Source organism: Lepeophtheirus salmonis, chromosome 7, assembly GCF_016086655.4.
Source record: "Lepeophtheirus salmonis chromosome 7, UVic_Lsal_1.4, whole genome shotgun sequence".
Lineage (NCBI taxonomy): Eukaryota > Metazoa > Arthropoda > Copepoda > Siphonostomatoida > Caligidae > Lepeophtheirus > Lepeophtheirus salmonis.
In genome coordinates, this window is record NC_052137.2 from 19,367,420 (window position 1) to 19,382,301 (window position 14,882).

Here is a 14,882-nt window from a genome sequence, read left to right on the forward strand (position 1 = left end):
TTTTTTGATCTATTTTATTGTAAAAATTAGAGATCATCATTATTTATAATGAAGGAATAAAGTTTTCAAACATAGAGCTGTAAAGTATATGTTTGACTTACGTCAATTTGGCTCTCATCCATGATATGTAGATGAATCTGTTATAATAAATAGAAATAAAAATGTTTTAACATGGATAAAATCATTATTATTTGATATTACTTAATTTAATCATCATTAATTTTATAAGTTAAAAAACCAGTAATTTTTCTCTGGAAATATAATTTTTGACAATCACTGGTTATAAGGGATAGAGTTGTATAAAATATGGGCTGCTGGTATGTAAAAATAAAAGTAGCCGAAAAATGACTTGTAAATCCTGACAATTTGAACAATGTTTGGAAGGCAAAAAGTTTTGCTGTAATGACGTTTTATGTGTTTAGCGACGAGCAAAATTGAGAGCAACGAAATAGACATAAATCTCACTCCGTATATAGCAAGGACATATATCCTGGAATTACTCTCATGTCGATCCTCAATTCTACTCTGAGTGCAACAAGAACTTACTTTAAAAAAAATGTATAAAAAACCTTAAAAATAGGGAAAACTTTTGCCTTTTATAAAAAGGGTTTCCGGCATCTCCTTAATTCAGGTAATTTAGTAGTGTATACACAGCCATTAAATATCTTATTTATTTTTTCTTTAAAAAAAAGGAAAATGGAATTCATTGATACAAGTAGTTTCCTACGGATTTCCTAGTTAGCCTTGCTCTCTTTCTTTCTAACTTCTGAGTCAATTCCCCCTCTCTCGTCAACCTCACCACTTTTGTATTTGGAGTCACTTTTTCAATAACTTACACTTTCCTATAATGAATCTTGTGGGCACCTGTGTCTCCTAGCTTCTTTTTCTCCCTTGATGTAATAAACATGTTATCTCCCTCTGTCTATCAATTATATATAAGTAAAAATGGGATGAATGTAAAGAAAAAACTCAGTTTAGCGATTAGAAAAGGAAAAACGATTGATGCATGGTTTCTTTCTTATTTTTTGTCCATTATTTAATAAGTCGTTGGGGTGTTCACATCTCCCTCTAAATGTTATTATGAATTTAAATATAATCAAAATATTTTTCCTCCACTAATTTATATTTTAAATGTAAAAGGTTCTCTTCGTTATAGCAGTAATGCATTCTCTCTTCCAAAATCATACAAAGAGGTATATTCTCAAGGGGTTTCATTCAGTAATATCCCATGTCTCGTACCCGTCTTCTCCTTGCGCTCTTAAACAAATCACTTCTTTAAATATAAGTAAACAACGTCCATTCCCCATTACTGTGACTTTATTAAATTATTTTTCCATTTAGTACACTCAAAGAAATAACTTTTAAAGAAACTAAAGTATATAATACCACAGATGTTGAAACTTTCTGTTTCAAGCAAGATTATTTCTCTTAATTCAAACATCGTTTATAGACTTTAATCTGTATTTATATAATATAGTTTCTGTGTTTGTCCTTAATGAGTGCCTACACTGTTGGGCTTAGGAGGTTGAAACCTTGCAAGGGTGCATTTTTCTAAACTTAATCAGGATAAAACAGGGTTGACATTTTTTTTTTTTTTTTTTTTTGGGGGTCTTATAAGGTCATACCTAAAAATTATTTTTTGGAGGTAAAGGAGACTGGATAAGGGATTGAGTTCTGAATCAAAAAGTGACTTGCGTCTCAAAGAACAAATATACGTATAAATTTTCTAAATTAATTTCAAATCAAAAAAGTTATGGTCAAAAAAAGAAGTGAGTGAAAATTGCAGTTAATTTCATTTTTGTTCAGGTGCAAAAAAAAATGGATATCCAATTGAATATTGGATTTGTAGATAAAGTAAACTTTGTAGAAAATTGTCAGGAGATTCGTTTGCTTATAAATTTGACATTTAAAAATTGATTTTGAATTGAAATATCTGTGGTTTTCTGAATAATTTTTTTCATTTTTTTTTCTCTCTTTTCTTCATCAAACACCAAATTTCAAATTATGAGAAGAAAGACCGCAAAATAATTCATTTATGACTTATATTTTAGACTCAAGCATGACTTTGTAGAGAACATTTCATTCAATAATTTTTCCTTTATTTACAAAAATGAAGCAGTTATCGAGGGTTTTTTTTTTTTAAATATGAAAATCCAATTACAAAGAGTAACATTATCATTCTTTCGTTTAATCACAGTGTATATTTTATTTGCAGATCACATATTCCCTATGTAGCACAGTCATTCAATACATAATTCCAGGAAGTATGGTCTCTGTGGCTTATATCGCAATATCTCAACGCCTCTCTGCAAGGCGTCAAATGCTTAATTCAACATCTTCCAGTGAACAAGCCTCCTTCAGAACTCAAAACCCTCGCCAAGCCCAAGCAGAGCGTCGTTGTCGTAAGACAAATCGCATGCTCATGGGGATTTCTTTAACATATTTTCTCGCATGGCTTCCACTGAATGCTTTTAATATCATAGTAGATATTTTTGGATACACGAGTTTCTCAAAAAATGAAGAAACCTACATTAAAATATATGCGGCATGTCATTTAGCAGGGATGAGTTCTGCAGGCTTTAATCCCATATTTTATGGAGTTTTAAATGATAATTTCAATGCACAATTCCGAAAGTTGAAGGACTTACTTTGGTGTCGAAAGAAACATCCCGAAAATATCATGGAGCTCAATAATAACGTAAATCGTGGATTACATAACGTATAAGAACTATTACACAAATCAGCAAAAAAAAAATGTTTTGCATTCCCTATTTAATTATAATAGTACTTGACGTGTTGATTAAGAATCTGCCATTTTTTCGTATCAAATCTATTTGTCGAAAATTTTAAGAGTATTTTTACCCTGTTGATAGGTTTAAGACGACTTCTGAGTGAGAAAAAAAATCTGTAACCTACAAGAAAATTTAATTATTTTCTGCAAAATTTTATGTTTATTCCAAATATGTGCTTATATTTTACATGCAATTATCCCATCTTTTAGTCGTAACATTGATTTGATTTTTTTTAAGCAGTAATTTATGGAGTTTTATTGCAACAAAATTTAAAATCCCGTGATAATGAATTATATTGTAAAATTTGGTTGACTTGTGTAAATAATAAGCTGTTGAGGAGCACAAATAGTTCAAATGTAGAATGATAATGATGACATTAAAAAAAAGTAACCCGGAACGGTTACAACAAGTCCTTTTTCTCAAACATACAAAAAATTACCATTACAATTGGTAATTCTGTATTAACTTTAAGCTGTCTTTATGTAAAAATACAAGAAACCGAAAATAATGGTTATTAGTGTAGAATTAAGGATCAACATCCTACATACCCTTGCAAGATAATAAGTGGAATTTGTGTTTATTTTATACCTCTCACGGCTACTTACAGCTCATGTAGTATAAACGTTATTATAGCTAAGCTTATCTTGAGCAAAATATTTATCGAATCGTAAGGATTAATACATTAATTTCCGGTTTCTTGTATTTTTTATAAAATATAAGCAACTCTAAATATGGTGTAAACTATTTTATTAATAAAAAATAATTATTATTGTCAACTTTTCCTCAATATTTGATAAAAATAATTTCCATGAGTTAAATTTTCAATGTTTTCCGAATAACAAATAACATTTTGGTATAAAATTTTACGTATCAAGAAGTAATATTAGTTATTAAATTGTTCTTTACGGTGTTCCAATAGGTTTTGCAACTGTTTGTATCTTCTTTATTATTTATATTTGTGGCACGTCAACATAAAAAAATCTTGAACGAAAATCAAGAAAAACAAATCCAAATGTATTTTTTTACTTATATTATTACCAATATCTTCGTAGATATATTTGAGTCAATCATGGAGTTCATATTCAAATTTGTGGGAGGGATTAAAATACTCTAGAATTTCAACTGTAGTTAAGGTCCTTTATTTGATTTAAGATCCTTTGTCTCCAATATGACTCATTAAATAAAATGCATGAGTTTTGGTTACTTAAAGTGCAATTTGGAGTGCCTCCAAAGGGTTAAAAATAATATTTTGTTGATATAAAAGGACGATAATTTGTGGAGAAATATAAATGTAATACATACTTAATTTTGATAAAAATCATGATAACTTTCTTTTGTGTTGACGGCCTACATGTATACTTCATCAGGATACAGTACGTAGCTATAATAGAAGAGGTTCAAGGGACATGGGTTCACATGTAGAATTGTAAATTCCAAGTATATTTTTGCCCGTAAAAATGTTTGAAGTATTAAATGTATCCCCTACGAGGATTAAGAAAAAATGAAGACTCCTTAAAACCAAAGACATATAATGTTTTTTTTTATTTAACAAATTGTTATAATTATTCTTTAATTTTTGAGGAGAGATCCTCTGATTAGAAAGTAACTATTTATGATTGCTCTCATAACTGACGGCGAGTTACACTTGGAATTTATGAATAAATTCCAAGTGTAAGTTTTCTTGGAGTCTGCGTAGAATTGAGGATCTACATCAAAGTAATGTCCTTCTAGATACGGGGGTGGATTTTTGTTTATTTCGCTCCTCTTATAGCTAATCTAATACGACTATAAAATAGCCAAGCTGCCCTTCTCCTCCTAAAAAACTATTTTTTAGGAGGATTGTACACATTTTCTGTTAAAAAACAGAAAATTGGATTTTTTTTTATATATTGTGTTACAAGTTGTGATGTCTGTACAAGTTTCAATTTCTTCGCCTAGAAATGCATTATTTAATTACAATCTTTTTCCAACTATTAATTGACACTATCATTTTATTTTCAACTATTAAAAGTACATATTTATTATGAGTAATATAACTGTGGACATAAAGTTTATAAAGTGCCAAAGAATACTTATATTACAGTAGTTTTTACTAAAATTGTCAAAAATGAAACTACTAATATTTTGATCATTCATGGAATATTTGATTTTTGCATTTTCTTAATCCTGAGTTTTGAGGTGGGGTCTGCAAAAAATATATAAATATATATCCATTGCTATTTACTAAAAATTAATTTTTATCTGAAAATTTTTTTAAATTAAATTTTCATTTTTAAATCCATAGCTATTCACAAAAAATTAAACTTTTTCTTCTGTGTTGCATAACTTTTTCGAATAATTTTTTTTTTAAGGAAGGAAATCTTTCAAAAAAAAATGTACCGCTGTTTTCGCGTAAAATTTTTTATCTTCACCAAAAAAATTCGAGTTAAAAGCAAAACTTGCTTTATGTTTTTTGGACGGGCGCACTACAGCCACTCCAACCCAACCCCTGCGGACCCCCCTGGACTTGTAAATACTTCATTTAAAATCATAGTCTTGGCATTTCTTATTTGCAACTTGTACAAGAACGAAACTTGTACACATAAAGGTTAGACCATCATGTAATCGGGCTTGCTAGAATTTGATATACCCTACCGGCTGCTGAGCAAGACAAACCAATTTTGACAAACACGCAACCAATCATAATCTATGACGTCACTACTAAAAAGCGTGGTGGAAGTCAAACATCAGTCGTACACGCGTTATAGTATTAACTTGTATTTCTATTAGCCTTGATATACAACATATACAATGAATTAAAGTCCTTGATTCATTAATTAAAAAAAAGGCTGGAAGATTGAACGGAAAAATGGACAGTGTTAAAATGACGAACAAAATCATATCCAAAAGAACAGTTCAAACTTTGCATATATAGATTAGAATGAATAAAAAATTATATGTGGGTCGATGAAAATACCTGAAAGAAAATTACACTGCACAGGTGCGTCCACAGAATACTTTTTTTTTTTTTTGGGGGGCTTGTTTGTTGAAATTTTTTGGAAATAAATCCTAAAATTTTAATTTAAAAAAAAAAAAAAACTTTGGAAAAAAAAATTGAAAAGTTCATAGGTATTTACAAAAAATTATATTTTTGGGATAAAAACTTCAACAATTAATTTTGTTGGAAATTAAATTAGAAGAATTAAATTTTTAGGAAAATAAATTGGAATTTTTTTTTTTTTTTTAAATTTGTATATTTGGGGAGAGAGGACACTTTAGTTCACCCCTCAATAAGCCCCTACTGAATATAATTTTATTTAAAAAAGCTCGAAGTAATTCTTCTTTATAATCAGGCAATGTTAGGAACTTTTCAGTCATTCATATTTATTTTTTTTCTTTTTAATTTGATACTAAATCTCTGATGTCCATTCCTCCCCTTACACTAGTCCCTTAGGATCAAATAATGAATACCCATGAAGTAAAATTAAAAAAAGGGTAGGAAACCATTTAAAAATAACTAATATTAAAAAAATATAAACCGTAGTTGATCTTAATGTTTTAAGATATATTCAAAGTCATTCACTTATTCAACACTTTGAAAAATGTAGTGATTGAGTCCATCCAAAATAGATTTTAAGTCTAATTTTAGATAATTTCTAGCTCAAACTTATTTTCTTTCTGAACTGAGACTTTTATCAATCAGTTACCGTAGAAGTGGTACAATTTATAAAAGTCGTGGCATTCGTCCACTGATTACACAAAAATTTTATTCGTCACACGAAGCCAGTGTTCCGTTTCACTTAAATCGATATTTTTTGAAAAATGCTTCTGAAGGTAAATATTTGACAAGGCCGTTTGTTTACACATAAAATAAATTGTACAACCAGTAAAAATTAAGAAAAGACGCTACCTTACATGGCAATTACCTCATTTCCCCTTCTTTATTAATAAAATTCTCATTACTCATTAGTAGAATTGACATGTTTGGTATAAAAAATTAAGTTCATAAATTATAAAAGGAAAAACCGTTTTTGTGTATGTTCTTTCTTCTATTGTGTTCATTATTTTATAGGTCATCGTGGTGTTAGCTTCTCCTTCTGAAGAAAGCATTCTAGACTATCTTTGGTCTCAAATGTTTTAAATATGAATAAATATATATGAATTTAAATGTAGTTATGATATTTCTTCTGCGATTTTAAATTTAGAAGGTTCTTCTCTTTATAGTAGTAATTTATTTTATCCCTCCAAAAGCATCTACAAGGAATGAGATATTAACAAGGTGTTAACATCTCCATCTAAAAGAAGAATTATCCCCTACTTTGGCGTAAATTGTTTTAAAATGCATTATAAAATAAATCTATTTGAATTAATATATATTTATAATATTTCCCTGTACTTATGATATTTTTAATGTTACAGAAGGTTCTATTCTCTATAGCAGCAATTCACTTTCTCTCTCAAAATCATACGACAGGTAGATGATATTTACAAGGGTCTTAATTCAGATGTTGTCTCCCTCCCGCCTTCTCCTCACACTCGTTTTTTCCTTTAAAAAATCTCAACTCTACTCATCAAATTAAGATACATTCTTAGCAGAAACGGAGTTTTTCTTTGCGTGCACGTAAAACTTTTTGAATCCGAATAACAGAAATAGAGCTTTTTTTATTTTTTTGTTATATACAGTATTGTTTAAAAAAAGTTTCGCTGTGGACCACCATCTATTTTATTTATTTAATGTTAATTTTATCGTTATTTGATGTGAAATTTTAATGGGAAAGCAACTAACTTTACATAAAACTTTTCATTTTTGATCCCATGATATACAATATACATATATGTTTGAATGTGTCAAAAATAGCCTGTGTTGGTGTAACATTTGCTTGATCTATTTTTAAAATATATATATAATATTTTTGAAGTTGCATTATTTTTTCTTCAGGTAAATATTTACAATATTATCTACTAAATTTATATATAAGCATAGTGTTGTTGCCGATTAATTAATTACTCTTAATACATATCAATAATCCATGTACTTTATTTTCAACAATCTTTTATATTAATAATAAGTTGAGGAAAAAGTAATAAAAGTTAATATAAATATTATATAAGCATAATGTTGTCGCTGATTAATTAATTATTGTTCATATTTATGAGAAATTCATATACCTTATTTTCAATAATCTTCTCTGTTAATAATAGGTTGGAGAAAAAGTAATTTTGTATTTTTTGCTTTATTTCAATGCCTTATAAGAAGTGATACAATCATCCGACTTAAACCAAGTATACCCCATTATTTTCAATAACTTGTTGCCAACGAGAATCTAACATAATAATGCCCTTTTCCTTGAAACTCTTGACCCTATTGGAAAAAATACTCGGACAACCTATTTAGACATTCCTCATCTGAGACCACATTTATACTCCTAGTGCGTTGCCCATAGAGAGGTATACAGTTGTAGTTACTTGGTGCCAGGTACTGTGGATGCATAAGAACTTCTCAATCGAGCTCACGGTGCTTCTGGTGCGTCATCAAAGATGTGTGCGAACTAGTGATGGCTTTATGATGTCTTGTTGTCTCCTATTCACCAATATTGACCGCTTCTGTTCGATTGCCAGCTTTAAGCAGTCCAGTTGTTCACAGTAGAGTACAGATTTAAGTGTGGGGGAAATCCCTCTAACTACTGTTGTGTAATACGAACCGAAAAAGTATCGGCCTTTATACATCACAAATTTCCTTGTTCGCTTTCAACGCGTGTGTCCCTTTCACGTAGTAAAAATGTAAAAAATGGTGCATTTTTTCTTTTGAGTTTTTGGTTTCTTTATTACTAAATAGGATTTTCAATTAAGAAACTTAATGTAATTTAAAAATTTTGTTTTTTATGTCGGAAAGAAGCAATTTTTCATTTTTTTTTCTGATGAATATAATCCGCTTAGAGCCCTTTGGACTAGATTAGATAACATTTTGTCTTTGGTAAAAGTTTATGATTAGTTTGTGTATCACTACTTTTGTTATTCCTAAAACAATGGATAAAAAACAATTTCGAATTTTAATTTTAATTTTACACTGCGTTTTGATGAAAAAAATTAGCATTTAAGCTAAACAATGGCTTGAAAAGTATTATGGAGACTCTGCACCCTAAAGTGAATAAAAAAATTAATATATAATACATTTCTATTTTTACAAAGAATCCTTTATGATGTAATAAAAAATTAGGCATTTGTTTTAGATATTAAAACAGAGACAGACCATACTTTAGACATGAAATAAAAGTTGTCCAGAATTCTTATTTTCTTACCAATGACTAGGTTTAATTTTGATACGACCAGATAATTGGGCTCTAAAGGGCAAGTTTGTTTTTTACTTATAAACGAATTCATTATACATGATCTAGTCTCATTGTCTCAACAAAAAAATCAGATATGTGTCTTTGCTTCAAAAATACACCAAAAAATAATTAAATTATTGTTCAAACGGAAAAAAAACGAAAACGTACATAGAATACACGTTTAAAAAAGGGATTTGGGTAAATGACTACAACAACAATTTGAGATATGGAGATATACAGAAATATTTTATATGGTTAACAACAGAAATTTACACTCTTTTTGCTTCTGCTTTGTTATTTTTACGTCTTTTGTAAAAGTATATTCACTTGACAGCTTCTAATCGTAAATAGAGTATTTGTTATTAGATCATTCTGTTTATGCAAACAATTTCTACTTGAAAGACATTAAGTGAATTTTACTTTTATATACTTGGTATGATTTAAATTGGGCGAAGCCAAGTAAAATTCCCTCCCCTTCAGGTCCTAGATAGAGGCTTCTGGCTAATAATGATAATAATAATTTAATAAAACCCAATTTTGAATGAAAATAAAACGTGTTTTCTTTGTCCAGACCTGGACAGCCCATGTGTGATAACCACGCAGGAATCTTTTTCATAAAAAATCGATCATTAACCTAATAGAATCGATTAGGTTCTGATATTTTGATTATATCAATATATTTTTTGCCTTGTTGCGTGGAAGCCTCGGTTTTAACAGTTAAATTACGTGATCAATATTTATATACATTTTTATAAATAAAACTAGATTAGCTTTGATTTAAAAAATTGCATATTGGAAGCCTTTAAATTTTTTAATGAGGAGGATAAAGAAAAGGCATCAAGCCTTATTTATAATAAGCCATACCAACAAAACTCCTTTATGAGATAAAATACTTTGAAAAGAAACATTATTTTTTGTCAATCTCTTATTTTTTATCCTAAGCCTGCTTTTATTTTTTATGTTGTACCAGTATTGCTCGGATTTATTTGAATATATGCATATATGAAATGTTAAATAAAAGAAACAGAAAATTAGCTTGGTCACTCAGACCATTCCAGGAATGTTTTGGAGGAGAGCAGCTTAGCTGTCCTGCCATTTCATAAGGAAATAAACAGAAACCCCACTCCGTATCTAGCAATGATCTAAGCAGGAATTACAGTGATTTACATTCCTCAATTCTTCTCCAAGTCCAAAAATAACTTACATTTACAACTCTGCAGCGTTATTACTCTCTGTCATTTATGAGCAAACAAATCCGTGGTTACGCTCATACGTACATGTTCTCTCCTCAATGATAAAAGAATAATGAGAACAGATTTACAAAATTAAAAAAAGAAAAAAAATCTTTTTGATTATGAGGTTTAGCTACAAAATGAGTCCTCAACCCATATTTAATGCCAAACTGTGGGTACAGTAAAGAATTATATAAAATATGATTTGACCTAAACGCCCTGAGGAGGGAGAGGGAAATCACATTGTCCATGTCATTTCTTCTTAATGTTTAAAAACCTTAAATACGGGCGAGGATTATAATGTGTTTCTGGGACAATTAGCCAAAAATATTTTTACCGAATAATAATTTGCCGAATAACAATTCCTAGAACGTCAATTTGCCGGTTGTACATTTTGCCGAACGGACATTTTGACAAAGGACGATTTTGGGACATTTGGCCAATAAATGATATTAAACTTATTGATCCATACGATTGCTTATTTTAATTTAACTTAAAATGATATAAAAGATATGTGATCATTAAATTGGAGTTCTTTTTTTTATTTTTTTATTTGAACATCTATTGTGAAGAAAGGATTACAAATTTAATATTCAAAGTATGCACCTTCGCTATCCATACATTTTCCCCATCTTTTAGGCAATTCATGGATGCCTTTCCAAAAAAAATTGTTCGTCTTTGGCTGCAAACAGCCATCGATTCATTTTTTGTCTTCAGTGTGAGAATCGAATCGTAAATCATTGAGTGCGTAGCTCATCGATGTGATAATTGGAAGGGAGCATGTATGGTGAGTAAGCCGCATGAGCAAGATGTTCCCAGTTGTACAATTGAACAAGGTGACGGTTGGCTATAGAGCGATACGGTGGTGCATTGTCATCAAGATAAATTATCTTGTTTTGTCTGGCTTCATATTTTGGGTGTTTTTCTTTTATAGCATGGTTCAAATCTGCCAATTGTTGTTGGTAGGATCATCATTAACGGTTTGACTGGGTTGTAGAAGGTCACGCCATATGACATCACAGTGGTCCCAGAACACACACAGTATTCCCTACTTTCTGAAGCGATCTGGCCTAGCTGTCAGTTTGGCCTTGCCGCCACGGTCAACATATGATCTTTTTCGTTTTGGATTCTTGAAATAGACCCACTTTTTATCACCAGTTGTTATTCTATGGAAAAACGACTTCCTTTTGTATCGGAAGAGCAGCATTTAACAAGTGGTTTTTTGGTTTTCTTACTGCCTTTCATTCAGTTTATGTGGCACCCATCTACTGATCTTTGAAATTGTTCCCATTGCTTTTCAATGTTTTCTAACTGTCCGACGGTCTACACCCAATTGTTTTGCAAGCTGTTCTTGCGTTTGGCCATCATCTTTTTTGAGAAATGCTTGTAATTTGGTGTCTTCAAACTTTTTCGGTGGCCGGCCACACCCTTCATTTATCACGTCAAAATCACCACTTTGGAGTTTTTCAAACCCCCTGAAGCACTGTGCTCTGCTTAGAACATGTCCAAAGTAAGCTTCCATAAGCATTTGATGGGCTTGAGAAGCGTTCTTCTTCAAATGGTAGCAGAAAATCAATGATGTCCACACATCGTACATTGTAGGCACATAATTATACATTTTTTCGGGCGATAAATTTGCGTTGTTGAATGAAACAATACAAAAAATGACTTAAATATTGTTGAAACATGTCGCAATAAGCATTTAGATTTTCGAACCGGTTTATAATGTCTAACTGGCGACACCTAGGGACCAATAGCCGAAAGTATAATGCCATAGGTGCATACCTAGTATTTGTTGGAAAAAAAAGTAATTCAGTATTTCCTCCCTTTATTTTTAACTAAGTATACCTTGTACATTATTGTTCTCAACGGATCAAACGATAAGACGTTGTAAAGGTGTGAGTGTATATTCGTGGAAGTCTCAGACGAAGAAATTCGCCACATTCTATATTTTACTACCTGGAAGGGAAACCCGCGTCGAAAGTAACCAAGATAATTTGCAATGTATACGGGGCCGATACTCTGTGGGTTCGTGTTGCACAACAGTGGGTTAATCAATTTTTTTCTTCTAAACACTTTCTTTGCTGTGAACAACTACATCTTTTGAAGCTGGCGATAGAACAGAAGCGAACATCATTGGAGTAATAGGAGACAACTAGACATCAATCATCAAGACAAGGCCGGGTTCGCACATCTTTGATGACGTGCCAGAAGCTCGGATGATAAGTTTTTATGAATTCACCCTACAGTCTGGAGCTGGTACTAAATCACTACCACCTGTTTTTATCCATGTCCAACAAACTTTGGCCTCAATAGAGATCAGAGAAAATTGGTTGTTCGAGTTTTTTGCCAAAAGAGACATGTGTTGTAAAGAGAAGGGCACTATAAAGTTGGATTCTCGTTTGTAAAAAGTTATCAAAAAGAATACTTGGCCTAAATCGAATGACTATAACACTTTTTAGAAAGCTTGATATAAAGTTAAATAGACGAAATTACTTTTTTCTTTTTTTTTTTTAATTATGATTAATAGCTATTGTTCATATACATATTATATATGTTATATAGGTAAATTAATAAGTGTTCTTTTGACCAAAAAAATATTTTTATATTAATTAATTATCATTTTATAAACACTGCACAGTAGTCTCTGGATTGTTTATAGTACGAATCTACCACCGATGCGTTTCTAAGCACCGAGGACCCCTTCTACTATGTTTTAATACATCTTGACCGGCTGATTGTTTCGATGAGTTGCTGTACCCGAGGCAGGTTATATTATTTTGCCATGGCTTTCCTGAGCATCAAGGAACCCTCTTCATATCCTAAAGTACATGCCAGTCCTAAGTTTTTACAAGTGAATCCCTGGGACAAAAGATAGTTTAAACTCTACCAGCACCTCGTTTCAAAGCACCAATGATATCTTCTAATATGCTATAATAAAGTCTGGCCCACGATTTTTGTAGGTGAACTGCTAAGCCCCCAAACAAGTTAATTTTTTTCTGCCTCCGTTTCTTCGACCATCAAGAAACCCTCATAATATCTCAAAATACATCCCAGCCCTTAGTTTGTTCATTTGAATTGCCGGGTACAAGGCAGTTTAAACTCTAAGTAAAAGGACTCTTCTAATATACTAGAATATATTCTAGTATATGAGCTGCTACGCTCCAAAGTTGTGTATATTATTCTGCCGCTGCTTCCCTGAGTATCAAGGAACCCTTCTAATTTACAAAATACACCCAACCCATCATGTTGTTTAGGGAAATTACAGGGCCATAAGGCACTTAAAACTCTACTGTCGCCGCGTATACAAGCACCAAGGACTTCTTCTAATATTCTATGATGCAACTGAGCCCAGGGGTTTTGAACAATCCATCCCTTAAAGTCGTATATGTTTAATACTTCATTATTCCAACAAATAATCATGAATATAAGTATAATATATATCTATTATACAGGGTACACGGAAAGTCCTCTTAAATTAACTTTACCTTTACTTTTTAATATAATTAGATATAAGGTTGAGAATTATTATGTTTAAACTCTAGTTACATCAAAACTAGATTAAAACAAACAGTTTTGTTAATCACAATAGAAACCAGGAGAGAGGCTATAATGAAGGAGTACCTGAAGGGCAAATCTCGAACAGCCATCTTGAGGAACCTGAAGAGCCTGGAGGTCAACCCCATGCTCATCAAAAGAACCATTGAGAGGTACAAGGAGTCTCAATCTATTAAGAACAGAGCCAGATCAGGTAGACCAAGGTCAAAAAGAACGCCCAGAGTCGTTAAGGCTTAATACTTATAATTAAACATAAGTGTAATAAATTCATTACTATTCCTTAACTAGAGCCACATTAACATAAGTATAACATCCTATATAAATAATGGCTTTTCTTGTCTCTTTCTAAATAAAACGCGTGCTCCCTCTTTTTTCCCTCATCAGCTGACAACAGGGATACTTCAAAAATGAGAGTATCATATTTGTTCAGTATTGAAGTTACTCACAATCATATTGCTTCATAATGATATTATCCACAGACTATATACATATAGAGGTCTAGTAAGACGATATTGTGATGGATGTTGATAGTGGCTCCCTCGTGCACCCAGTGTGTATAACTAATCTTATGAACAATCACAATGATGATTTAAAGTATTACCTTAAAGGATATTTATTGTAAATTTCTATGACATGATGTCAATAATGTTTATGTGACAACAGTTAGAAAGGCTTTATAATTTTTAGTTACTTTTGGGGATTTGGGGATTTTTGATAGTGTTCTTTGGCTTTTTATTTATTCATTTATAGTACAACAACTATGGACAATATGTGGAGCTTATTTTTCACAAAAGTAGTCTTGGTAAAATATTTTGGAGAGCCTATATACTTAAGAATAGTGATTTTTAGGAGCTTAAAAATCCAATTACATGATAACGGACGGAAGAAGCAGAAACTGATCTCAAGTAAAATGTTCTTACCATATTTTTTTCATATCAGGTCCTGCACGAAAAAGGATTGATGATTCTATATAGTATCTTTTCAGCCACAAG

The 14,882-nt window shown here is 31.1% G+C and overlaps 1 protein-coding gene across 2 annotated transcripts in view; it reads left to right on the top strand.

The window, feature by feature from the left end:
* The window catches only part of LOC121121648 (neuropeptide F receptor-like), an 84,326-nt gene extending 80,228 nt beyond the window's left edge, over positions 1-4,098 (top strand). For both annotated transcript variants that reach the window (XM_071890038.1, XM_071890037.1), the window contains exon 5: positions 2,216-4,098. In XM_071890038.1, coding sequence (XP_071746139.1) covers positions 2,216-2,725 — 510 coding nt within the window. In that variant the 3' untranslated portion in view covers positions 2,726-4,098. The remainder of the gene's footprint in view (positions 1-2,215) is intronic.
* The last annotated feature ends 10,784 nt before the right edge of the window (positions 4,099-14,882 follow it).